Below are 27,779 nucleotides of genomic sequence, written 5' to 3' on the forward strand. Positions count from 1 at the left end.
TGTGGTGCTGGAGAAGACTCTTATGAGTCCCCTGGACTGCAAGGAGGTCAAATCAGTCCATCCTAAAGGAAATCAACCCTGAGTGCTCATTGGAAGGACAGATACTGAAGCTGAAGCTCCAATATTTTGGCCACCTAATGCGAAGAGAAAACTCCCTGGAAAAGACCCTGATGCTGGGAAAGACTGAAGGCAAAAGGAGAAGGGGACAGCAGAGGATGAGATGGCTAGATAGCATCACGGATGCAATGAATATGAACTTGAGCACGCTCCGGGAGAGAGCGCAGGACAGGAAGGCCTGGCGTGCTATGGTCCATGGGGTCACGAAGAGTCGGACACGACTGAACAACAACAACAACAACAACAAAGAGTAGTAGGAACTTTAACGGGCCAGGCAGCCTTTATTGTCACACTGTCGATTTCCCTATAACAGCCACTGCAGCAAACTCCAAAAGCTGAACGATTGCTTGATTAGTTGCATCTCTATTCTGCCCAATAGCCGAAGGTCTCCGGGCGGTTCACGACACTCAAAACCACAAAATACATAATAAAATCCAGTACAAAATGGGAAATTTTAAAACTACGGTGTGAAAGTTCAGATTACAAAACCTGGACGCTGGCTGTTTATTTCTGCCAGTAATTCGCTTCGGGCTTGCGTTTTCCTCCTGCTCGGACTACAACCCCCAGCATGCACTACGCTCCCAAAGCCGGCCCTGTCTGGCCGGCTGGAGAACTCCAGCTCCCATCAGCCCGCGCGGGACGCTCCCTTCCCCACCGCCCGCCCTGTCACGTGCGTGGGAATCCCCTCCCTGTCCGCGGGTGACGCGCGGGCTCCCGGCAGCCAATGGGCGCGGAGGATCTCCGCGGCAGGCACAGCGAGCAGACGCAGCAGAACCCTTCGCGGAGGGAGGGCGCGCGACCGGGCAGGCATGGCCCTGGACGGCGGGGGAAACCCCTTCGAGGGGGGCCCGGGGAATCCCTTCCAGGTGCGTCGGAGGGGGCGGGGTCTCCCCCCGGGGTTCCCCTCCCCCCGGGGTAACTGTCATTCCGGAGTAAAGGGGTCGTACCCCGGTCCCTGATCCGAAGCGAGGTAGCCGCACATTTTTTTGCCTATGGAGCGCTTAATTCATGGGGGGTAAGTGCGGACCTAGCAGAGAACTGCAGCCCCTTCCCTGGGAGGGCTGTGTGTGTGTGTGTCTGTGTCTTTCTTTCTTTCTTTCTTTCTTGTCCCCGCCCGCCCCAGTCATTCTGAGTTAGATCCAGAAATGGAGTAATTTGGGCTCCTCCGCATTCCTGCCCTCCGCTTTGAGTTGCTGGAGGCGCTGTTTCCCGGTGACTGGATTGCTGGATCTGCCCCACCCCACCCAGTTTTAGAAATCAACCAGGGGCTCGTGTGTCTCCCGTGCCAGTCCTTCCAGGGGTAACCCACTACCCTGGATGCTGTTAGTAGAAGAACAGGACGCAAAGCATTTATTAATTATTGTTCAGTGGTAATAATGGTGGTTGTTGCTTACTGGGTTAACTGAATCCCTCAGCATACGGGCCCTTTCTACTAAAGTTTATGGGGGATTAATTTGGACCCAGGTCCTCCAGTTGTATTTTATCAACTGCTCTTTAGGGTAACTAGGGCCTACCTCAGTTCCTGACCCACCGCTGCTAGCTGATCTTGGAGAGATAGGGTCTCCTTTTGCTGCCATTAGGATAGGGGCATGCAACCTGGTACCTCCAGATGTTTTGGCCTCCAGCTCCCATTATCCATGACCATTGGCCATGCCGGCTGGGGCTGATAGGTGTTGTAGCTCAGAAAACGAGAGCACCAGGTCGCCTACCCTTGCATTAGAGTAACTACTTCTTCGTGTGTGCGTATAGTTAACCATTTTATTCTATATCATCCCAGCTTTTGCGCCTATTCCTCCCATCCCCTGGAATAATTGGATTCTGCCTGATACTGGGGTAACTGAGCCCTAGAATAACTGGGGGCCTTACACTCAGCACATTGTAGTTTCGGCAGTTGCATCTACCTGGTGTCTTTGCTCCTGGGATTTATTGGATTTATCCTACCTCTGGATTCTATGAATTTGGTCGCTTTCTGCTGTGGGGGCCCTGTCTGGATCTGTCTTTGGAAAATTGGGCTCTTCAGTTTATTGTAGTATCTTTCAGTTCTCTCGCGCTATTACACCCTGCCTAATTTTTGGCCCGGTTCTTGGGCTGGTGCCTCCTTAATTTTTCTGAGAGCTGTGTAGAATCTCTCTCTCTGTGTTCGTGTGTCTGTGTTTCGCTCCACTTGTGGACCCATCCCTGGGGTTAACAGCTCTATGTCTTGTCTGAAAGCCCAGACATCCCCCAGACACCCTTGTTCCTTCCCTGGTGCCTTCACGACAATCTCCTGTTCAGGTGTGATTGTTTTTGGTTCTCAAGGAGCATCTTCTCGGGAAATATTTCTTGAGTGCTCTGGCCGCTGTTTTGCTATCTGCAAGCATCTCTCCCCTCCCTGTTGGGCCCATCCCAGCTTTTCTAGGTGAAATCAGTGGCCTAGCCCATTAAGCAATGAGTCACTAGCTGCCCTCTGTCAATGTTTATTATTTTTTGCCTGCATGTCCATGACAAAAGAGATGTCTCTGCCAAACCGTGCTCGGAGGTATTGCTGTAAAGGTGCAGGAAAGGGGTTGGAGCACCGGCTCCCCCCATGAGGAAAGATGGCAATATTTGGGGCTCTTTAGTTTAGAAAAAAAGCAAGATCCAACTGGAGAAGGTAGGAATTGAACCCGTGACCTGCATGCGAACCAGCTGCTCCCCCACCCCTGGAATTATGGTTCCCCACCCTGGTGGATAAAAATCAATAGTTCTCTAAATGAATTTTTTTTTTAATCTGCTTTAAAAACATTTAAATTGGATTTTTAATCTTTTTTAAAAAGGCATCAAAATATTAGCTTCTGGTTTTGGAAAAACAACAGTTACAATTAAATCTCATCACAAAGATACTAAACCTACACTTAACAGTCGCATAAAAATGGATGCGTGGTCTGTCATGCTCACACACTGAATTATTCGCCAGTCGAATGTGCACATTCATTTCAGCTTTTCATGCATCTAAGGAAATTGTCTCTGTCCAGCCTGACTACCAGCTCTTGCTTCTTGAAAGTTCTGGGCTTTCAGTTTCTGTTTATCTGACTAAGAGCATAATTCTGTGCTTGTTTAGGCCGACAAAGCATGGCTGGCTGCTGGGAGTTGTAGGACTTTTTTCTGGCTAAACATGCCTAGGATTGCGCCCGAAACCTCACATGTGCAAAGACTCCGGCTAGATAGACTCCTGGTGTTCTATGCTTATGTGGTGGTAGAGCAGGGCTGTGCCCATGAAAGACAGAGACACAATACAGGAAAGGAAAAGATGGCAAACTTGATTTAAATCAGGGTTTTCTCTAGGTGAATGTGGGTGGGAAGGCCTGAAAGGTCTGTTTTTAGGATCTCACAGCACCCTCTTCTCCTCCTCAGGACCCCGCCATCATCCAGCACAGACCGAGTTCAGAGTATGCCACCCTGGATGTCTACAACCCTTTTGACAACCCAGGGGTAAGAGGGTCACTGAGCAGGAGGCTTCAGAACTGGTGTGGGTGAAAAACTCCCATGTCTGTCACACCAGTCATCTTTTGTTTCGATGGGGCTTGTGTTTCCGCAGGTTTTCAAAATGGACAATTGGCACCATGAGATTGAGAAACTTGGGTGGGCTTTTTCTTCAGTAGAAGCCACTTTGCCTCCTCCTCTTAACTGCGTGCAGTCAGGTGCAGGTCAGATGGCATTGTGGCAAAGAGGATGACTTTCAGTATGGGGTTGGCTTAGATGGGGCTGGCTTAGATGGGGCTTTGTAGAAACATAGGAAGCTGCCTTATACTGCGTCAGACCCTTGATCCATCTAGCCCAGTATTGTCGACACTGACTGGCAGCAGCGGCTAGAAGGTGACACAGGGTCTGTAGTAGCTAAGAGCGCTGCAAATCCGGAAGTAGTCCCCGATTGGGGAACAAGTCCCATGGGAAACAGCAATGCATTATGGGAATGATGCTGCCCGACCTTACAAGGTTGTTGTAAGGATGAATAATAACTAGAGAACACATGTGAAGTGCTTTGGACGCTTGAAAGCATTTATACAAAGCTACGTTGTTGTTGTTGTTATTTAATTCCCATCACCTGCTACTTGATCCTTTTCAACTGGAGATGCTCGGAATGGAACCGGGGACCTTTTGCACACAGAGTAAGGGCTGTGCCCCAGAGCTACGCTCCCTCATTTGTGCAGGGTTCATTGGTACGTCTGCTTGCCCACGCTGGTGGCTTTTGAGGTTTCTCTTCTATCTTCTCTGCAGCAGCTTCCTCCTCCGTTCGAGTCCTCGGCGCAGACTCTCCCACCGGGGCCTCCAGCTCCGCCATTGGCTGCCTCGCAGCCCCCCAGAAAACCAAGCCCCACAGAGCCCAGGAATTATGGCTCCTATGGCACTCAGGTACTGGGAAACTGCATGTGTAGAAGATGCCACAACCCCTGGGGATATTGAGCACGGAAGAGGGCTTCTTAAGGGAGTAGCCAAGGTTGGTCCTACTTAAAGTAGACCCACTGAAATGGGACTTGTCCCATTCATTTCAATGGGTCTACTCTGAGTAAGACTAACATTGGACACTAGCCTTCGTGTGATATGCTCAGTGCTGGTTTGTTTGTTTTTTAAAAATTAAAAAATGCAAAACCAAGGTTCTGTAACGTGGTTCTGTACCGAGAAGAAGTTATATTCCATGGCTGGTATGAACTATGCAAATAATTGTTAAGGCTTTGAAAGTTTCCGTATGTAAAATGGATTCTGCTCTTGGTAGATTCTGCTCTTGGTAGGAATGGCTGTGGGCAAGGTGGTGAAACTTGCATCTTTCTGTTGCCCACCCCCACTAAAAATGCTCTTCACTGTCCCACTTTGGCTTCAGAGATTTTACAAGCATATCTTGAGGACTAGCAACTTGATTTTTTTTTAAAAAAATTGAAACTTATATTCTCAGGATGTTGTATACCGTACCTCATGCTCATTCCTTTGTTTTCACGTAGTGGATGCTTGACCTGCTCTTCCTTAGTCTGACTTAAGGCTCTCTAATACATCTTATACCAGGAGCGGTACTAATATTTCTTTAATTTTCCCTTCTGTACCATGGCATCTCAGCAGCAGCGGTTTAAGGCTCTTTAATGACACATTTGCACCTGTCAAGGCTTTGAACGGCGTTCCTTTTGTGTGCTTGGATACTTTGCAGTTATACAGTGCGAAGCTGCATTGAAGTGCGCTGTGCATTTATATTTCTACCTGTCAGCAGGGGGCGCCATTGCTGAGCAATGAGATACACTGTGGCCATGAAGGCAGCCGCCTCCACAACAGAGGAAGAATATCTGTCTTCGGCTGACGCTTTCCTCATCGTTCCCTTCTCCCTTTCCCACTAGGAGTCGACTGCAGCAGCCACTGCTGAACTGTTGAAACGGCAGGAGGAGCTGAACCGCAAAGCAGAGGAGTTAGAACGGAGGGAGCGAGAATTGCAGAATGCGGCTCTGAGCAATGGAGCAGGTAGAGGCCACCCCGACAACGAGAAACCCCTGACCCCTCTCCAGCGTCCCTGCTGATCTCACCCTGTCTTCTTCCCACTCCTCTGCTTACAGCCAGACCGGACAATTGGCCCCCGTTGCCTTCCTTCTGCCCTGTGAAGCCGTGTTTCTATCAGGATATTCCTGTGGAGATTCCCATGGGCTCCCAGAAAACGGTCACCATCATGTACTACCTCTGGATGGGTAAGCACTTGAGGGGGAGGCCCCGTCCTCCCACGGTGGAGCACTCCCTTGGCGTGCAAAGGTCCCCGTTTTGATCCCCAGCGTCTCCAGGCAGGGCTGAAAAAAACGCCAGAGAGCCACAGGCAACCCTGAGCGAGATGGACCAAGGGTAGGAGGCAGCTTCTTGTGGTCCTGTTTTAAACGGAGCTTGCTTCTGAACCATGAGGACTGGCAGCTTGCTTTATTTTTAGGGGAAGAGCCATCACTTCATGGTAGAGCATCTGCTTTGCGTGCAAAAGAACGCCAACGTCTGAAACCCTGGAGAGTCGCTGCCAGTCAGGGTGGATGTTTTGGACTACAGTTCCCAGAATCCCTGACTATGGGCCATGCTGGCTGGGGCTTATGGGAGCTGTAGTCCGATATGTATGGAGAGCACCAGGTTGAGTCAATAGAATGCAGCTTCTTGCGTTCCAGGTAAAAACAGACTTTTATTCAGGACAATAAGGACTGGAATCATATTTATTTTTAGGGGAAAGTGTTACAGATGGTGACAGTGCGCAGTAGTATTGTCTACATGGTGATTGTCAACGGCTGTCCGGCATCTCAGATAGGGGCTTCTCCCAGCTCTGCCTGGAGATGGCAAGGATTGAACTTGGGACGTTCTGCATGTAAAGCGAGGGCTCTACCGCTGAGTTACAGCCATTCCCCCAAAGGGAATAAACACCCCCAATCTCTCTCTCTCACACACACAGCAATCTAGCCTTAAAATTCTCTTGGGGGAACGTTTATAATTGGCTTTGGAGCATTCCAACAGTGGGGTGTTTCTAGCGGTCATCAGAGAAGGTTGCAGAAATAACTTGGAAAGAAGGAAACCCATGATGTAAGATATTGACCTGCTTTGCACATAACACTAACCCATGGTTTGGGTTGTTGAATTCTGGGTTGTCATGATGTACAAACGCGTGGATTGTTAACCATGAACAATCCAGAAAGAGAACCCATCGTTTGTTGCTGGGTTGCAAACACTGGGTTGTTTAAACCATGGGTTGTCGTTACGTGCGGACCCAGAACTTTGGGCAGTTCATGGGTTCTTTCACCAGGCTACAGAGGCGGCAGGTGAGAGCGGTAAACAGCTGCTCTAAATGCCAGTACTACAGCCCTGCGAAGGAATTTGGGATGCAGGGAGGGAGCAGGCGAAGGAGGAAGGAAACAAACAACCAGGGATCGAAGAAACAACAGACGGTTGATAAACCCTTGGTAGGGCAACAAACTGTCAGGGTGGAAACTGAGCCCAGAGAGCCCCAGAGCAGTTCTGATTCTGAGGAGAGACAGCCATCTGTGGGAGTGGAGCCAGCTCATCCCTCACAGGCTCAGCACCTGGCAGAGATTCCTCCTCCCGGCATTCCAGAGGTAGTTAGTGACCCGGGTAGTGAGGCAGTGCGGGAGGGGGGCTTCTTAGATGCTCGACGCAGACGCAGGGAGCAACGAGCGATGGAGAGCATGGAAAGGAGGCGTAGCGCCCATTTGACGTGCAAGCAACGGCCGCCTCCCATGGACCCAAGGGAAAGAGGGAGGATCTCTCCCTAGCCCATAAGTTCTGGGTCTTCAAGTGACTCTCTTTCAAACGGGGATCAACTGCCTGCCTGAAGCTTAGTCCACGCTGCTGTTCTTTGCTTTAGCCGCTGGTGATCAGCATCTGAGTCATTAAGCTGTAATGGGATTAAAGCTTTGAAAAGAATGCCCTTTCGTCTGTGTCTTGAGTTGGCTATTGGAATCTACTGAGAGAGGCCGCCAAGTCATTCCTGACAGCAACCCTGGGTTAAATAAACCAAGGCTTAGTGTCATGTGTGAACCAGTCATCGTCTGTCTTTGTCTCTCTCTCCTGCAGCTAGCACTCTGACCCTCTTCTTCAACTTCCTGGCGTTGCTGGCCTGGTTCTTTGTGGAAAGCACGAGCGGCTCAGGATTTGGCCTTTCCATCCTGTGGCTGCTGATCTTCACGCCCTGCTCTTTCGTTTGCTGGTTTCGGCCCATGTACAAGGCCTTCAGGTACGGCGGCCAAAGGGAAGTGGTGCCGTGGTCCCAGGTGTCCTGCCGCCACCAGAGTCATCCTTGGGGGAGGAGCCAGAACCATCAAAGCCAGGTGGCCCCTCAGGAGACCCTGGCACTGGCCAGGGCAGTCCGGGGCCCTCCGGGGGGATGCCTTTGAATCTGCCTCCTGGAGAGGTGGAGAGTTCCTCTTCGGAGGCAGAGGGAGATGCTGTGCCACGTAGCCCCCTGAAGGTCCATGATGAGATGGTGGCCAGGCCGGGCGAAGGAGTGCTCGCTTTCTGCAGAGAACTACTCATGAGTCGGGCCCTCTTCATGAAGAGGACATCTGACAAGCCTCTAACAGGAATCAGCTGAGCACTGCGTGGGGTTCTGGTAGCTTGGTCTATGTCAGCTCTCACGGGTAACTTGAGAGCTGCTGGAAAAAACGCCTCTGCTAGTTCCGGGATCTGGTGCCTTGTCTCCTGTGCCTGGCCTTGTGATGGATGCTCCGTGCTACTGACCCTGGACTGTTTCTTGACCCTGAGTCTGAACTCAGTAACGTGCCTGACCGGTTTACTGTGTTTGACCTCTTGCCGGTTACCTTGACCACTCTTGCCTTAGCCGAAACCTCCTTGGACTGGAATCTGTGTGCTTGACCATTTGCTCGCCAAATTGGCTATTCTGTCGCATTGCTCCCTGCATTTGCTTGTAAAGACATTCTGGTGCTGCAGGCCGCTTGCAAGCCGGGTGCCGCCGTGCACGGAGTGACGGGTGCCTGGCAAATTGGGCCGGTGTTAGAGCAGGTGTGTCAAACCTCTTTCAGCGGTGGGCGGGGCCAAAGGCAAAATGGAGCGGGGCAAAATCCCCCCAAATTCCAGCCTATTTTAGCTTGAAGCTCTTCCTGCCAGTAGCTAAGCCGTGGGAGAGGCATTCCGACCTTGAAGAATGGGGGAGAAAAACATGCGAAAGCTGGGAAGCCACAAAACGATCAGCAGTCAGGGGGAAGGCGGTGGGGCCGGGAAAGTGGTGTAGCCATTGGGCCGCCCCGGAAGGCCAAATTGGGACACCGGGCAGACTGGATTTGGCCCATAGACTTGAGGTTCTGCACCGTTGTATTAGTGCAGGGGTCCCCAACCATTTTGGACCTGCGGGCACATTTGGGAATGGAAGATACTGCTGTGGGTGCCACCACAGAATGCTGAATCTGTGGATTTCCACTTTGGCGTCTCTACCTGTCGCGTCTCTGGATCTTAGGCTGCGTCTTATTCAGCAAAAATGTTTGCTTCATGTCTATCGGACGCCACAACATCTCTTTAATAAGGGATTGTCTAATTCGGCTAATTGATGGCGGTGTAATACACCTAATGCTTCTTTGAAACATATGTTTTGGCAGCATCCAGTAGTTGCTTCTTTTTGGGAGGAGGTTATTATACAGATAAATTTTGTACTGGAACAGTCTTGAATATTAAATGGATAAATTTTGTACTGGAACAGTCTTGAATAGTCAGTGATGTACATTATTGATGTATTTATTGCATTTTTACCCCACTCTTCAGCCGAAAAAGGCTCCCAGAGTGGCTTACAAAAGCTAATATTAAGACAGTCCCTGCCCCCAGGCTTACAATCTAAAAGACATGACACAAAAAGAAAGGGGATTGAGAAGGAGAAGGGGAAGGAAAGCAAACACATCGCTGACCGATTGTGCTAGGTTGGTTTCCCCATTGTCATATTGTTCTTCCTGGGAGGCAGGAGGTGCAGCCTCCCAGCAGCCCTCGGTACATGCTCTTTTAAATTATTTATCTGCTTCATGGAAATTAACACATGGTCAGTATTGGTGGTATCTCTGCACTCTTTGACAGCCAAAAGCCTGATAGTACAACATTGGAAGGATAAACAGTCCTCTCTTGTAATGCAATGGATTGAGGACCTTACAATGTTTTCGATATTTGAACGGGTGGCGTATAGACGTCGCCTTCAAATGGATACTTATTTGGATGTTTGGCCCCTTTTGTTGAAGCCCAGGTATAATTGCTAGAAAGCTGTATGCTTTCATGGATTTCATACAAATCCATGTATGTATTTTTTAAAAGGGGGGGGAAATAAATTTTTTGGGTGCCCACGGACACCACATGGGGGACCCATTCACAGATGCCATTGGGGATGCTTGCGGGTGCCATGGCACCCGTGGGCACTGCATTGGGGAGCCCTGTACTGGAGAAACTGGAGCAGAGCCGTTTCCTCCATCCGCTCCCTGTCCGTGTCATATGGCGTCTTTGAGCAGGGTACAGGGAGTTCAAGTTTGTTTGCTGCTCAAGTCTTTTTCTCCCTCCTGCGCTCTGTGGGCGCAGCCAACATCAGGACACCCCATACTCCTCTGGGGCCAGCAGGAAGGGCAGAGCCTATGTAGCAAGAGTTGCTAATGGTTCCCCCTCTCTCTCTCTTCCAGGAGTGACAGCTCTTTCAACTTCTTCGTCTTCTTCTTCATCTTCTTTGCGCAGGTTGTGGTGTACGTTCTTCAGGCTATCGGCATCCCAGGTTGGGGATTCAGGTAGGGCCAGCCCAGTATTATCATAGCTGCAGTCTAAGCGGGGCACTCTTCCACACAGGAAGGTCTGTTCACTTGGGGGGGGGGGGGGCTGCCTTTGGATGTGAGTGGAAGGAGCAACTCAGACCAAGGTACCTTCTACCACTGCAGGAAAAAGAACTGAGGTCTGCAGGATTTTGTGTGGGATTACGATTGGATGTGTGTGTGTTCCACGATGGAGCCATAAAAGATAAAAGGACAGATGAAAGGGAGGACTCCTTCACACCGCATAGTTAAAATATGGAACTCGCTGCCACGGGATATAGTGACGGCCACCAATTTGGATGGCTTTAAAAGCAGGTTAGACATATTCTTGGAGGAAAAGGCTATCAATGGCTGCTAGTCCTGATGGCTATGTGCTACCTCCAGTACCAGAGGCAGTGAGCCTATGTACACCAGTTGCTGAGGAACATGGGTGGGAGGGGTGCTGTTGCACTCATGTCCTGCTTGTGGGTTCCTGGCCAACAGCTGGTTGGCCACTGCGTGAACAGAATGCTGGACTAGATTGGACCCTTGTGTCAGGGTGGAAACTGAGCCAATAGAACCCCAGAGCAGTTCTGATTCTGAGGAGGATCAGCAATCCGTGGGAGAGGAGTCAGCTCATCCCTCACAGGCACAGCAGCTGGCAGAGATTCCTCCTGCCGGCATTCCTGAGATACATAGTGATCCTAGCAGTGAGAAAGTGCGGGAGGGGGGCTTGCTAGACGCTCGACGCAGGGAGCAAGGAGCGATGGAGGGCGCGGAAAGGAGGCGTAGCACCCGTTTGGCACGCAAGCAATGGCCGCCTCCCGTGGACCCAAGGGAAAGAGGGGGGATCTCTCCCTAGCCCATAAGTTCACGGTCTTCGAGTGGTTCTCCTTCAAACGGGGATCAACTGCCTCCTCGGAGCATAGGCTACTCTGCTGTTCATTGCTTAGTCGCTGGTGATTAGCATCTGAAAGAGTCATTAAGTTGTAAAAGGATTAAAGCCTTGAAAAGAATCCTTTCATCTATGTCTTGAGTTGGCTATCGGAGTGTACTGAAAGAGGCTGCTAGAGCGCTCCTGACACCTTGGTCTGATCCAGCAGGGCTCTTCTTAGGTTGTTATCCATAATTCAGTATCACCATCATCAGTTTTTTTTTATTCTTTTTTTTTAAGCCAAGTTTCTAGGTGATTTGGTTATTCAGACACGGCACACAGAATTAAGCAGAAAATCCTGGAACTGGAGACCCAAGAGGGTAGAAACATAGTAAACAACTTAAAAACTGCCCAGTGCTTTCCTAATCCCATTAAGACAGGTCATAGGCTTAATAATTTAGTATCTCTCTCCGACTATAGTGTGAGAAATGCTTTTATTTTTTAAGATTGCCATCCACAATGATACTTTATAGGAAGATTGAGTAAATATTAAGCTATGAAAATCAGCTGTGCATTTGCAATTTGGGAGAAGCAGAAGACTTGATCCTTTAATTACTGTTCTGTAAATTGTACAGAGTTCAGAGGGAAGCCGTGTTCAAGAAATCATGGACAAACTTATTGTCATGTTGATTCGTTTCTTTTAATTTTTTATTTAAAAAAACCCAAAATATATTACAATGACTGTTGCTGAATTTGCTGTTCAGGCTGCAAGGATAAGGAAAAGTTCTGTAAATAAAAAATGTATTGATGTAGTGCACATGGTCGGCGTGTCTGATACCTTTTTGTTATTGTGATTTAAGTAAATGAAATACGATGATGCAAGCGGTATAGGCAACGTTTGATTCCCCTGTGGCAATGGCACTGGAGGCCAAGTCAATAAAAATCATTCACTTCACCAGGTATGACGGCTGATAGTGCTCCTGTAATGGTTATATAGAGGACGGAATCTTAGCGTGTGCAGCCCATGTTGTGATGAATTTCACACGATTCTTTGTCTTATAATTTGTTTTCTAAGCAGCTTTGACTGCTGCACATGCGGAAAAGTGCGATGTAAATACTTGAAACTTTGCGGCTCCTTTTCAAACTCTTGTTTGACTTGACAGATTGATTTTTTCAGTCTGCACCTGAAATTGCCAGGCGAGCATATAATTATGAATGACCTACACCAGGAACAGGCAACCTGGTGCCCTCCAGATGTTTGGGGCAACAATGCCCATAATCCCCGACCACAGGCCATGCTGACTGGGGCTTTTGGATGTTGTAGTCCAAAGCACATGGAGGGCACTAGGTTGCTCTGGCCTACCCCCCCCCACCCCAGGGTCATTGGTGTTTCATTCTCTTCCTCTCTTCCCCCTTCCCCAAATTCCCATTGCAGTGGCTGGATTGTGAGCTTCAGAGCACTGAAACAGAACACTGGGGTGGCCGTCTTCATGATGTTGATGGCCATGCTGTTTACAGCTATCGCTGGGCTGGGCATCTTCATGCTGAAACGAGTGAGTGTGGGAGTTGCTGGCTGGGTCCCCCGTGCCTTCCCCCCCTCGTCTTCCTTCCCCCGCTCCTGGTTGCAGTGTGACCACACATTCCTTGTGGGTCTGTATGGGCATCATCTTGCTAGTGGGTGTGGCTTTGGGGGCATGGTTAGAGTTCCAGGAAGGGGTGGGACCTGAGCTCCAGGAAGGGGAGGGGCCAATAGGGTGACAGATGTGACTTCTGGACAAGTAAATGCAAGAGGGAGGCAATTGGCTATCTGTTCTTCTCTTTTTTCTTAAGTATTAATACCTCCAATGTGGTCTTCAACGTGGTGCCCACCAGTGAGCCCACAGACACCTCTCTTGCCGTTCACCAGGTTCTGTGCCCCTCTTGATTTTAATTTTTTTTCTTACAATTTTTAAAAATTTACTTAAAAAGCAAACCAACACAGGGAGGCTGCAAAGTAAAATGCTTCCCCACCAGCACCATCTCTATTTGCTTCAATTAAGTTTTGTTTTAATCTTGGCCTGACTATTGTTCATGCCTTGAGCGCCATTTCTGGGTGGAAAGGCGGGATATAAATAAAATAAATACATTTGGCATCGAAATAGTGGTTTTGTGTTTTGGAGCACAGAATCTGACCTTTGGCTTGTACGTAGGTTTTGGGGCAAGTGACTTTTCTTTTAGTCTCACTAGTTTCCTTTCTGGAAATGAGTGTTTTGTGACAGGCTATGCCCACTATGGCCGCCATTTTACGACTGGGAAAGCCCCATCCCATGGCAGCCATTTTGTGGGTACCATGACACCCTCTCAAAATTCCAAATATGGGCACCAACCCAAAAAGGCTGGGGACCCCTGGTTTATATTATAGATTTATGGCTGGAACCCCATGGAAGTTGATGGGATAAATTTTATTTTATAAAAATGTAATAAAGAATGATAAAAGAAAGTACATTACCTTTATTTGAAAGCTGTTAGGAAGGGGATGCTGGGAGAGGAAAGTTGGCTAAATTACCTCCCCCTTCACTTTTCTGATGGCATGATTATCCTGTTTCAATTTACAGTGTACACATGCCCTTCTCCTAGCAATAGAGGGGTCAGTGCGGGAGCACAGAAAACACTCAGAGGAAGTAGCATTTGGAACACAATTCAGCTTCCTGAAAAATCTCAGCTGTTCAATTAAAGCAAGTTACTGGCCCCCATGGCTAGGAAGATGCACTTGAGAGAGCCTGGTAAAATCTTCGAAGCCAGAGGGATGGCTAAATAAAGTTTCCAGTAGTTGAGGATGGGGCTGCAGAGCCCTGTGTAACTCCAACTGTGCAGAACTAGCAAAAGCAGAATACATGATGCAAGAGGTTTATATGCATAACAAGTGCAGTTTTCAGAATTCTGCTGTATTTGATGCAGAATTACAGTATTTCTTTCTCCCTTTCTGGGCAGAGCATCCATGCTTCTTACATTTTCTTTTGCCTCTTGACTTCATGTCTTCCTTTCGTAATGGAAAATGCGAGTTCTGTCCTCCGTTGCTCCCTCCATCATAGAAGGTTTCAGTTCCCTTTTTTAGAAGACTGGGGCTATGCTTCGCTTTCACCCCCTGTGACTTCCTGATGCCCTGTCGTGCTTTCTCTCTCTCTCCCCTAGATCCACTCCCTCTACCGCCACACAGATGCCAGCTTCCAGAAAGCTCAGGAGGAGTTTGCCGCCGGCGTGTTCTCCAACCCAGCAGTGCGCACGGCAGCAGCCAGCGCGGCCACCGGGGCAGCGAGCAACGCCTTTCGAGCCCCGTAAAGTGTGTGCGGAATATCGGGCACTGCTCTTCCTCTGGCCCTTTTCCCACAAAGGGCGGCTTCAACTGAAAAACCAAGTTGCACTTTTCTTTCTCTCATCTGAAGTCCTTCCTGTGTGCTGATTTCAGAAGGCTGTGCTCCCCGCTCCCTTTACTCTGTCCTCCCCACCGCTCCATGGTTGAGCATGGAATCGGCACTGTCGTCTCATCCCCTGCAACCATTTGCTGCTGCAAGGACATTCGCCTCTTCTCCCCAGAACCGAAGAGGGGAGGCTGTTTCTGGCTCCCTGTCCTCCTCCCCACACCAGGGGCTGTGGAGAACAGAGGACCCTGCCACACACCTTGCTGCGATGGACTCTTCTCTTGCTGGAGCCTCTTCGCACTCGCGCCCCGCCTCCGATTTAGCCTGGGCGGGGAGTGGCAGAGACCTTCTCCTCCCCCTTCTCCCCATTTTCCATTTCCTGTGTCACCCAATTTCTTTGTACAAGCTACAGCAGTGAGCAGCCAGGTTCTCCCACAATCCCCAGCTAGGTCCTCCCAGAATCCCCCCACTCTCTCTTCCCATCACGGCTGCTGCTTCTATTTATTGACAGGGGCTCCTGGCCCTTTAACATTTGCCTGACAGCTGGAACATGAGCCGATGTGCTGTTTTTCACCCCAGCCACAGGGATGCAGTGGCAAGGAAATGGGCACCTGTTGAATATCCGCCTGTTGACGGATGGAGCAGCCCAACTCCCTTACACCACCGATGTTGCCAACTGCTTGATAGGAACGGGAAAACAATCTCCTTGCGCTGGCCTCTTTTCCCCCCTTGCCCATCTCCTCTTTTCCCTGCACAAGGAGGTAGCCTCTACTGGGCCGCTCCCTTTGGTTCTCTCTGTGGCAGCTGCGTAGCTCAAATGCTTTGGGTTACCCCAGTGGAGAAAAGAGATGTTGGGTGGCTCTGGCGGTCGTTATGGACAAATAATGTCCTTCCGGTCCCCCTCACCCACCCCTTCAGGCTGTCCCCTCCCTCCGCAACATTTAGTAGGGCGTTCTGCCAGTGCAGGCCACTGGGGGGTGGGAGGGGGTTGACGTACATAATCAACTGCCTTATTTGTACTGGGAGACAAACTTCCATTTTCTTGTTTTGCTGAAGGCTTGCGTATGACACCGGATCTGTCTCCTTAGCTCTGGCAGCTGCTTCTGTGCCCTCTTTTAGCCAGCTCCATGCCTTCTGTTTGCCCCACAGCCTGTGGGGGCCTCTGTGCCTCTGATCTTCATACCCCCGCTTCGCCTATCCCTGGGTTTTGCCTATAGCATCCTGCTTTGTCTTCCTTGCAGCACATCTTCCCTTTTGGAGCGGGCTGGCACCTGTGGCTTCTGCCCCCCGCCGTACCAGGGGGTATCTCCCCACCCCATCTTGCAGTCTTGCTTCTTTTCTTGGTTTTCCATCACTACCTTTCTTTTAAAACAAAATTAAGTACCTTGGAAATTTTAAAAAAACAATCCACCCACCACTTGGAGCAGAGGGGTGTTTTGTGCACCCCTTTGTATGTGGGGTGTGTTTGGGGGAGGAGGCACACTTACAAAGGTATCCCGGAAAGTTGTTTTCCCCTCTGTCTCCAAATCTGAGAGTATTTTGCTCCTTAAAGTTGCTGTCCGTCCCAGTATCTAGATTCCACTTAACTGCTTTCATCTTTGCCCTGCCCCTAGCTGCAACATAGAAAAACTCCCCAGACTTCAGCCATGTTCCCGGAGATTAGAAAGAGGGAACGGTGGAGGTCTGAGGCACAGCCCTGGCCCCTTTTGCTATGTGTTGGCCGAGTTCGTGGCCTTGGTTCCTCCGATGAGCAAAGAACAGAACACTGGGAACAGAACAGAACACTCCGATGAGCAAAGAATCACTCTTGATTTCTCCCCCTCCCCTCTCTGATCTCCATTTCACATCTGTGTTTTGTCTCTCTGCCTGTGCCACAGCTCCTGCTGGTTCCGGATTTCAGTCTAGCTAAAGGGTTTGCTTTGTTCTGTGTCTCATTCCATTTGTTTCACCCCTGAATACCACCTGCTCCATGCCTCTTCTTTCCCCTGTGTGTGTCTCTGGAGTTACTGGATCTGTACTGTGTATCCAATATTTTCCTGACTCACTTGAAGCTCTTTCTGCCTACACCCCCCACGGCCATGCCCCAATCCGTTGGACTTTCTTGTCCTTGTGTGTGTATGTGTGTGGTCCCCCCCCCCCCGCCGGTTTTATTTTTGCTGTGCCAAATGTAAGATGACTTATGGAACTCTATTTAAGGAATAAACTACATTTTAACTCATTGGTCTTCTGGGCTGATGTACCGGGGGGGGGGGGGCGTGCTTTTTGGGGAGGGGTAGATGTTAATGTTCAAGACAGAAGGCTGAACGTTGAACCTGCTTAAAATTGCACCCCTCCACATTTATTTATTTATTACATTTATATCCCACCTTTCTTCCATCGTGGAACTCAAGGTGGCTCCATGCAGTTCCCAGGGGGTCTTCCCTCCAAGCACTGACCAGACCCAGACCCAGACCTGCTTAGCTTCAGCATTGTGGCTGCCTCATGTGCCTTCAGACCATGTCTTGGGACCTAGGCTGTGGTTAACACCCAAAGGAGAGAAAGTTACTCTGAGGGTGTGAGACTGAGCGGGCCCTCTGAGATCTGGCTTAGATAAGACCTTGGGCAGTTGCTGACTGCTTCCCAGTGGCTACCAGGGCCCATCAGGAGGGCCCTGGAGCGTTGCACCGTCGGGGGCTGGGGTGGCCTTGCCTGGGACACGCAAATTGAGAATTTCCTTGGGCGGCATCCGAACTTTTCAGCTGCTGTTTGCAACGTAGAAATGGTAGCATTGCCTTCTGCTGCTCTTGGAGCCCTGACTTCTTGCCAAATGCTGCAGCATTTAATGACCCTGTTTGCACCATGAAATTAAGCCACAGTGGTTTGTTTTAATCACTAGCATATGCTGGCTGCCATTTCCCTAATTACTTGCCCAGACATGGCTTGTGTCATCCAAACCTGGGCAGCATGGCTTGTCTGAGGGGGAAACGACCTTCAAATAACCCATGGCTTGTTTGATTGTGGCTAGTCTGATTGTGTGAATCGGCCCATTGTCTCTCATGTAAGTTAACATCGGTTTTTCCGTGGTCACTGAAACTGGATCGACATAAACTGGATCTTTCTACATTGTTTTCTTCCCTCCACTCTTTTCTGCTTAGCAGTAGACATTTGGAAAGAGAATGCTTTTCTGCTTGCCCACTTAGAGATGTTCCCTAAAGACAGCCCTGTAAGCAACCTACCTCAGTTCATTCTACCTCATGGCTGTTCAGTAAATCCAGTGTTTTCTCAGGGCAATTCTACAGGAGCCACTGCGGTTCAGCAGCCATTGGGAAATTCAGCGTGCTATAACTATTCCAAAGCAACCAATGAATTTCAATTGCTGTGTGATGTCATCTCCCTCCCCACTCCTGCCAGAGTCACTGCAAAAGAGGCTGTTAAGAGAGAAAGAGCGTTTCTAGATGAGGCTGTTAATCTGGTGTGTCTATTTCTGGTTTTGTTGCAAAATTAAGGTCTGATCTCTACACAAACAGCGTTTCCTTTTTTGCCTTTCCACTGCATAACCTCTAGGTGGCACTGTTGTCTAGCGGTTTGTATAACGCAGTTTCACTGGTGGGGACTTGGGGGTTTTTTGGGAGGAAAAAAAATACTGCCTTCTCCCTGGTTCAACCGCCTGCCCTTCTGAAAAAGTGCTCTTAAAAAAAAAGCAAATGTGAAGGTCACAATGTTATCTAAAGCACCCTTGAACAACCATGAGTAAGGAATGATGAGTGCACAATAAAAGCTTCATGTAGAAAAGCCCTAAGTGTCAGGAGGGTTGAGTATCTCTACTTAAACAACTAACCAAATTTGCTGACCCCAACAAATGGTGTGAGGAATGATATATTGCTTAATTTTGTATAATGTATCCCTTGCGTGGCAAATGAGGAGCCGGGGTTCTATACAGAGAACTGACATCTGGGTTGACTTATGGGGTGCTATCATATGGGTGCATGATATGGGGTAGGCTAAAGCCTATTTCCCTCAATTCGTTATTCATCAGTATCTTGGCAAGGAAAGAATATAAGGGTGCTTCAAATTCATGGCATCCAGTGCTGTTTGTTCCATTATTCTTCTGTAGTAAGCCGCATGTGGAATTTCAATTGACTTCCCACAAGTCAGGGCTTAAAATCTCGAGGTCAGTGTTTTTTCAAAATATTTTATGGTGGCTCTAGGTCTACAGCTGGACAAGCAGCAGAGATATGTGGACAAAGGAGTGGTGAACCCATGAGATGGTTGTTTTTAGGTCCAGGAGAGACTAAGAATCTTCTGTATTTATATAGGACATCAAAAGGTCTGTCACGGATAGGTCAAGGGGTGGATATTCCTCACTGTCTTCAATTATGGGCCAATGAACTATCAGTCCAACCAGGGTGTACGTTTTGATTGGATGGGCTTTCTTGGCTGGAAGGAATAAAAAGCCAGGCACAGCCCTTAGAGAGTGTCAGAGAGAGAGAGAGAGCGGGTCATGGTCGAGAAGACTTGCCAAGGGGAAGCTGAGGAAAGTCTGTGGACAACAGAGATAGAGACTGTCCAATGAAAAGTAGGAAGCAAGAAGGAACATAGAAGTTGAGGAAGGAGTTCCAGGAAAAACAAGCCTTCTGAAGCAGTCCTTCAAGAGAGCCAAAGTTGTGTCCCTCTACTGTCAGAAATACAGCTGAAGAAACTGGTGTCTTCAGAGAGTGGCAGCTTGCTAACCTCTTCTGATTTGAATCTTCACCTGTTTGCCCCTGACCAGAAGGAAGATTTCAGTTCAATAACCTCTGAACAAATCTGGGCTGGAACGGAGTGCAGTTCATATAAGGAGAATTTACTAGCCTTATTAATTAAGAAGGTGATGGCCGTTTCCTAAGGTTATAGTAAGAACTAAACAAGCATGGAACAAAACCTATTTGAATATTATCTAATCCGACTAAGTAAATATCCATCCTATGTAACAACTAAGTTTTAAGTACTGTTTAGGATATTTGGCTCACGTTAAGTAATCTCCTGGCTTGTCTATGTCAGCTACTAGAAAGGGGAAGAATAATAGATGACTTTACCAGAAATGGTTGATGGCAGCGGAAGATAAAGAACAAGATAAACGAGTGGGATCATAACATTAAATTATTTATTTTAAACAGGAAACCTTTCTTACTGGGATAAAAAATAGTGGTGGGATAGAGTGGAAATTTTATACACAAAGCAAGGATCCTTCAACGGGATATAGCATTTGTGTGTGCGAGTATATCCTGCTATGCTCTGTCCACAGTAGCGGGTGTAATATATAGCTTTGTGTGCAGGGAAGGGACCATTCCTCTGAGTACACCATTATTTCCTATTGATGTTTTAAAGTATCATTTAGAAGTACTGCTATTTTGCCTTCCCCTCTGAATAAGCTTAGATTGTTCATTTGTGGTTATCAAATGCGGATGGAAAGACCCTCTCCTGCACATATCCTCCCCTCACACTGCGTAAGTGTTTTCCCCACCATCTTGGCCACAGATGCAAGCTTTCACTTGATCCTCAGATGGCGTGTTCTACCCGGCTTTCACCAATCTGGAGTATGCTAGCTGTTGACATAGTGATTGAAGGTTACTGCAGCCAGGTAAATTCGTGGCAAACTTATCAATACTATGACAAATACAATTGATGAGTGGATGCAATTTTGTGTCCCAGACAAGGCAGGAAGAGGCTTACCAGAGGAAGCTCCCATGGACTTCCTGTTTCCTTTTACACTGTGCCATGGAAAAGAGGCACTTAGAATAATGTTGTGCGGTTTGCTGAGGAGTACCCCAACCACAGAGCATATACCGGGGGGGGGGGGTTAAAGAAAGGTAAAGAAGATACCGAATAGACAGCAATCTACACATTCAAGCAGTCTCTACAAGGTGCCCCATTAATATTTGCCCATGACAGAAAATCTACATTAAGATGTGGATTTTCCACATCTTAAAAATTGTGCTTTAAGATGGCTCCATTTCTTGCCCACTTTGAGACTCTATTCTTAAAGAGGAATTTGGAGGTTGATGAGATCACCCCAAAGAGGCTCAAGACCTCAACAGGGGGTAGTGGGTGTAAACTCCTTTATTGGCTGCTTGTACACATTACAACTGTGGGAGAGCATTTAACCCTCTAGGGAGTGCTTAAAGCCCTGCAGAAAGGTCACTGAAGATAAAGAGAGGGGAAATGGCCATTGCACCATTTTCCTCATGTGCCATGCCTTCTTTAGATGGTATGTCTGTGGTCTTGTTTCACTAATTCTATGTGTTAGCTGCTCCAGGAAGCTTTTTGGCTGAGTAGGATAAAAATAATTCATTTAAAGTTGAAATATATGCAAGAGTTTCCCATTTATATGAATCCTCTGAGTGTTATAGATTGATTTTATACTTTCAAAAAATGTCCTTCAGTGTTGGGTTTTTCCAGTCTAGCAAATAAATATTGCCATTCAAGATGGTCAAAAGCTTTTTCCACATCCAAAAAGACTGTTCTTATTTTTTACATCCTACACTAATTCATAGCGGAAAGGATTCTTCAGTTAAAGATCTGTTAAGAATAAGTTCTGTTTGATGTTTATGTATATTTGTATTTGACTAATTATTTGACAAATTATTTGATTCAATTAAAAAACTAGTATCAATATAAAATTTTTATTTTGATTTAATAGAGAAGTTGGTCTATACAAGCTTAGCAGTGACTTATCTTTTCCAGCTTTTTGCGTCCTAGAACCCTTATAGAAAACCCCTGTGGGAAAGAACAATTCTGACATTGGAAGGTCCATTTGGAAGGGGACAGGTGACAAGTAGAGAAGAGCAGGAACCCTGTGATAGGAGGACAGATCCAGGTGTGCCCAATCTTTTCATATTACTGGCATGTAAAAGCACAGCTGGTTAATTTACTCAAGGAAGTTTTGTGGGAAGACCTCTCAGACACATGCCAACTCCATATTTTCATCTCTGACTGGTGTGGCATCCATCAGAGCTGCACCTAATCCATGACCTCTTAATAAGTCTCCTGGTGGTTGACAAGAAGCTGGTAGTTGCTGATTGAATGCAGCTATTTGATATGAGCTGCTGTTCTGCCAGAGGATAAGCAAGCTGGAAAGGATGAGACCAGCAACCCCACTGTTGGAACATCATGAGCACCACTGCTGGGTAAGTCCACTCACCCACCTGCCCTGGGAAGAAGGATGTGGTGGTGATGAAGATGGAATGAAGAGACAAGTTAGAGCCACAGGTGCCAATTACAAGAACCATATTATATTATTATTATTAATATCCAGCCATTTTCCCAATAGATGTTGGCGTATATAAAAAAGAGGAGGAATAAGTGTAGAATAAAGTAAGTAGTTGGGAGGATGACAGAGTAGTCATCTGGAAAGATGAGATCAGCAACCCCTTGCTGGAACATCGTGTTTGTGACTATACCCGGTCCCTTAGTTTCACACCCCAATGAAACAAAGAGTTCAACCTCTACTCCCAGTTTTTGATATCTATCTCCATTTAATACTGAACCTTATACAGGTTCTCTACTAGGGTGTGTCTTCCAGAAAGTGTTCTTGTTACCAATTTGGTAAAACAATACAGAATGAAGAATGAAAAACCAAACATGTGTTCTTTTATCTGGAGAAAGCAAGACAGTGGTTCAAGCCCCCTCTGAGCCTGGAAGACACTTCCTGAAATTATATCACAAGCTACATCATGTCTAGTGTTCCTTCTTATAGAGGCTGCTATCATTTCTTATTGTATTAGGTCACTCTATTTGCCCTGCAATGTCTGGTGAGACTGGGTTGATAATATATTATTCAATCAACTCTTGGATACCTGGCAGGTATGAAACGAGGAGGAAAGGGAGAAGCAACAGTAACTGGATGGATATATGCAAATATTCTTTCTCTATCCCCATCTACGTTTTGTCCCTCAGCATTTTCTAAGCAGTGGCTATCAGTCACTCACAATATGTGTATAAAGAGGGAAGGAAGAGTTAGCTTACAAAATGGCTGTTTTTCATACGATACTGAGTCTGGGAGAAGTTGCAGAAAGACTATAGGGCCAGTTGCAATAGCAGAGTGAATGTCAAAGATTTGGACTGTGTAGATGGCTCTTCTAACCTCAGCAATAACCCGACAGTGGGGATATTGCCAGTTACATCCCCCACCCTCTGAGGACCTCAGCTTCTGCATCAACTTGGAACTTGCCCAGGCAGAAGGTGCTCATGCTACTACGAGCAGTCTTTCACCCCTGATATATGCCGCGAATCTGCTGGATGTTGATGTGAGTATCCCATATGGTGGGATGGCTTGGCTCTGCTCCACATTGTCTTGTACCCTTTTTTTTTCTGGGATCACAGAAAGGGCTCATTGTTTTTGCACATTTTTCTTACCTCCACAGGCAGAGAAAGTGAGGGGTAAGATCTCTCTAGAAACCATGGATTAACAGACACAGATCTGAGAAAGCTAGACCTTCTACTAGGCTTGGTCCAGCAAAAAGGAAGTGATTTGAAAGGTAACATTATTATTATTGTGTATTTTTATTAATAATAATTATTATTAAGTTGGTCTGCTAGTACAATCATCCTGAAACTTTTTTTCTACCATACAATAAGAGTATATTGGTACTGGTCTTGATTCCATCTCTCTGGTCAGATACCCCACCCAACAGGCCACCAGTTTCGAGTATCTGTACCTGGTGTTAGGCAGTCCAGACGGTATTGGGATTCTGGTTGGTGTAATGCCCACCCCACTGCCTGACAGTCTCCCTGTCTGAAGTGGCCTTGAGTGTAGTATTGAGGACCCCAAGGCTTTGGGGGCTTTAATATTCATGCTGAGGCTACCTTGTCAGGAGCGGCTCAAGATTTCATGGCTGCCATGACAACCATGGGCCAATCTTAGGTAATATCTAGCCTACCATATGTGGCAGGGCACACTTTGGATCTGGTTTCCTGTACTGGATTGGGAGAAAATTATATTTTGGGGTGGGGGAGCCAGTATTGACTCCATTGGCACAGAGACACCATTATCTGATCAGTTTTGACCTTCAGGCTATCTGTAACCTATGTAGGAATGGGGGACCAAGTTTGATGGTCTGCCCCTGAAGGCTGTTGAATCCAGATGGATTTCTGCGGTCCCTCGGGGATTGTCTTGCAGGCTTAGCCAGTGGTCCTGCTGAGGCACTGGTCTCCACTTGAAATGGGGGGATGACCCGGGCTATCAGTATGATTCCTTGACCCAGTTGTAGAACTGCGTCAGCAACTTGGTATTCCGCAGAGCTCAGGGTGAGTCTGTGGATGATACTCAGCTCTACCTCATGTTTGTATCTACACAACCCAGGAAGGCTGTGGAATTCTTGAACCAGTGCTTTATTTATTTCAGTAAGATGTATATAATCTAAATTGTCCCCTAACAAAAGCTTTACAAGTATCCCAGACAACTGAATGTGAACATCCACCATTTTGATCTTTTCTTTATATAATTGTTTTATTTTTTCTTCATAATCTTTTATAAAATTAAGATCTTCTAGTACACGATTAGATTTCCATTGGAAGCTGGGTTTTTTGTTCCGATTCATATAACATTGATAGTAGACAATGATCAGCGTACATAATTGGTCCAGTGTTATTTTCTAAGATATTACTATCACTTTTTCAGAAACTAGTAACAAGTTTATTTGTGTATATGAATTATGAGAAAGTAAACAGAAGGTATAATCTTTCCGATTTAGATTTTAAATTCCCAAGCGTAACACTTTTTCTTCAGGGTCTCTAAGGGGACTCAGAGCAAAGTCCTTGTACAGGGACAATTAACATATATCATGTTAATTTCTTAATTAAAAACAATAATAATGCACATGTAATAATTTTACATGCCTAACAATTCACTTATCACCAAAACAATAAAACAGAGCACAGCCCTCCCAAAGTTCTGTCTTTCAGCTTGAGTCCACAGCAAAAATATAAATAAAACTTTTCTCTGAAGCTTGATTTTTCTGTTGCCCAAAGAAAGAAAACAGTCTCTACTCAGTTCACTCCAGCTACACAGCAGTCTTCTCAAAAATGGATCAGGATCCAGCAACACAGGATCAACTTTGTAAACAGCCCTTTATATAAGATAGAAGAACATAAACAAGAAAGACATAGTGTTTCTAACCAAAATCATGACTCCTAATTTTTTTTTTTTCAAAAGGACACCTCCCTACTAAGCTGTTTCAAAGGTTCAGGGTCTTACAGAGAGGAGAAAGCAAACTTTTTCCAAACTGCATTTTGGTAACTGCCTAAAATGGTGGCCACTCCCTATCCCTCCTTTACTGAGCATGTACAGGAATATTCCCACTCAGAATTCTTAAAGAAAAATATACCAGTGGGTTAAACAAGCATCTTCGAAAAGCCCAATTCTATCCCTGTTTTATTGTTTTTTATTGCTTTTAATTGTGTAAACTGTTCTGAGTGGCATTTTTTGATAGAAAGGCAGGGTACAAATAAAATCAAATAATTTACTAGGACAGTTCTTGATCAGATGTCCATTTCTGTCTTTTTGGGTACTAATACTGAATTCATATGACTTGTAATTATTATACTTTCTTCCTCAAAATCCAACGTTTTCTTAAATAACTGTTCATAGAATATAGCTTGATTATCATTTGGTGCATAAATACTACCAATTACTATGAATCCAAATGAATTGTCCTTGTTTAAAAAGGTATCTACTTTCTGCATCTGTTCTTGCTTCATCAACTACCAATTTTACATTCTTAATATAAATGGCCTTAGTGGTGGTTGTTTTATTGCCATATGCCTGATCTAATTCTCCTTATCTAGGTTATATCATAATCTTACTGAAATCTTTAGAGACATATGTTTCTTTTAATATTAATATATTTGCTTTCTCTTTTTAAACTATTCATAGATTTTTTTTTCTTTGAATAATGCTTACTGATACCATTTTTATTTTATCCATTATAACTTAGGCCCCATCTACATGTGCCATTTACTCCGGGGCCACTGCAAGTCACGGTCCTTCAGGACATATGACGCAGTTGCCACTTTGCAGCCTAACTGTGGTTTTCACCCAGAAAATACGGATTTCCAAAGATGAGTTTTGCTGCAATGTTTTTGGTTTGCTGTGGGTTTTCTGCTTTTGTGAGCTGTCTGTCCCTTCCCCAAACTGACTTCATATTTTGTGGTGGGCATGTGGTAGGCGTGCCGAGTGCTTGTGTCACTCTGTGATGCCCCTTCACTCCTCCCTAGTCCTCCGCAGCTGCGCAGTTACAGAGGCGCAGGGAAGCATGCTCATTTCTTCAACTTTTGCACACCTTTGCAGCTTCGTATCTTTGCAATGACTGCTTTGGAGTCAATGGCCAAGGACCAGGGGATCTCAGGGGAGCAGAAGGTCCAGGACCAACTTCACTTCAGCCACCATTTTGGAATAATGGGTAGCGTTTAGTGGTTAAGATGCTGAACTGCAGACTGGAAGGTCAGCAGTTCGAGACCCGAGTGCTGCGTGACGGAGTGAGCTCCCGTCTTCAGTCCCAGCTCCTGCCAACCTAGCAGTTCGAAAGCAAGAAATTGCGAGTAGATAAATAGGTACCGCCTCGGCGGGAAAGGTAACAGTGTTCCGTGCACCTCGGTGTTCAGTCATGCCGGCCACATGACCACGGAAGCGTCTTCGGACTGTGCTGGCTCTTCGGCTTAGAAACGGGGATGAGCACCACACCCTAGAGTCGGACACGACTGCTTGAGGACACCTTTACCTTTACCTTTTTTATGTACCTCTCAAGGGCACATGCCTTGGCGAACCATTGCGAGAGTCTTGGGCTGGAGAACTGCCAAACGAGGAACAGACAGACACAGAAGAACCCCTGAAATAGAAAACAGCCACTAAAATCCAAAGTGTCACGCCCCCACCCTTGCGTACCTGAGCAGTTGCGCATTTAAATAATGGGGTTTTTTAAAGGGTGGCGCGACTGCTGCAGTTTACTTCACTTCAATGGCTATGTGTCAGGGCACAGCGGATTTTCCCGCTGGAGAAGTCCGCAGTAAAATGCCCGTGTACCGCAGCAAAACTAATTCGCAGCTGCAATGTTGCGCAGGTACGACGGAGTGAAGGTTGAAAGCCGTGCTGTGTAGATGGCCCCCTTGTATACTTCCAGCACAATCCTATACATGTCTGCTCAGAAGTTCCACAGATTCTGTTAATACAAACCATAACTGATCTAATTGTAAATATTTTGCTAAATGATCTCCTAAGAAAGCTACTAAGGGCGCAATCCTGTGCATGTTTAGACAGAGAAAAGGCCTACAACTCCCAGCATGCCCCAGCCAGCAATGGACAGACACAAAAGAAGCCCTAAAATACAAAACTGCCACTAAAACCCAAAGTGTCACCCCCCCCCCCACCCTCACGTACCTGCGCAGTTGTGCATTTAAATAATGGGGTTTTTTTAAAAGGGCAGCGCGACTGCTGCAGTTTACTTCGCTTCAGTGGCTATGTGTCAGGGCACAGCAGATTTTCCAATGCTGGCTGGGGCATACTGGGAGTTGTAGGCCTTTTCTCTGTCTAAACATGCATAGGATTGCACCCTAAATCATTTTCTCACTAAACCTTCCGAGATCCCTCAGAATGTAAGATTCCGCTCCCTTACTTCATTAGAAACTTTGTCAAAGCTGTCTTTATTTTGGATAATTTCTCATTCATGCCAAGTAGCCTTCATTTTTCTCATATTATTTCATTTTATCTGACAATATTTTCAAGCTCTGCAATTTTATTATTTTGAATCTCTTGGTGACTTAAAATTTATAAAGCAGACCTGTAATATTATGTATTTATTAATTTATTATGTTTACACCCCATTCTTACCCATGGAGTTCAGGGCACGGAGTTTACAGCAATTTTAGCAGTATCCACCTTTGTCCCCAAAGGGCTTACGACCTTAATTACGACATTTGGATGACTTCAAGAAATAAAAGGGGGCAAATTAAGAATATTATATACTTTCCACTGACTACCATTTTCTTATCCTAAAATACGGCTCCCTCATATCCCACTTCTGTTCAGCTTCATCTCCCAATTCGGAGACCACATATACACAACTAAAAGGAATAATGAATAAAATAATGAATTTTGAAACTATGAATTATGAAAAATTGGTAAAATAATAGCAAAAGAAT

The 27,779-nt window shown here is 46.6% G+C and overlaps 1 protein-coding gene across 5 annotated transcripts; it reads left to right on the forward strand.

Annotated features, from left to right (window-relative positions):
• Positions 1–849: 849 nt before the first annotated feature.
• SCAMP3 (secretory carrier membrane protein 3) lies at positions 850–16,848 on the forward strand. Of its 5 annotated transcripts, none has more exons than XM_084824175.1 (9): positions 850–983; positions 3,490–3,567; positions 4,357–4,488; positions 5,457–5,577; positions 5,670–5,798; positions 7,666–7,825; positions 10,254–10,355; positions 12,665–12,782; positions 14,401–16,848. In XM_084824175.1, exons 1-9 carry the CDS (start codon positions 927–929, stop codon positions 14,545–14,547), a joined length of 1,044 nt encoding a protein of 347 aa, XP_084680301.1. In that variant the 5' UTR covers positions 850–926; the 3' UTR covers positions 14,548–16,848. The 5 variants fall into 5 exon arrangements, with proteins under 5 accessions (XP_084680301.1, XP_084680300.1, XP_084680303.1 ...); XM_084824174.1 differs by having other exon boundaries at positions 4,354–4,488; positions 14,401–16,845; XM_084824177.1 differs by lacking the exon at positions 10,254–10,355 and having other exon boundaries at positions 4,354–4,488; positions 14,401–16,844.
• Positions 16,849–27,779: the final 10,931 nt, after the last annotated feature.

This window comes from Heloderma suspectum, chromosome 17, assembly GCF_057233095.1.
Source record: "Heloderma suspectum isolate Gila_16-S chromosome 17, 16-S_ref, whole genome shotgun sequence".
Lineage (NCBI taxonomy): Eukaryota > Metazoa > Chordata > Lepidosauria > Squamata > Helodermatidae > Heloderma > Heloderma suspectum.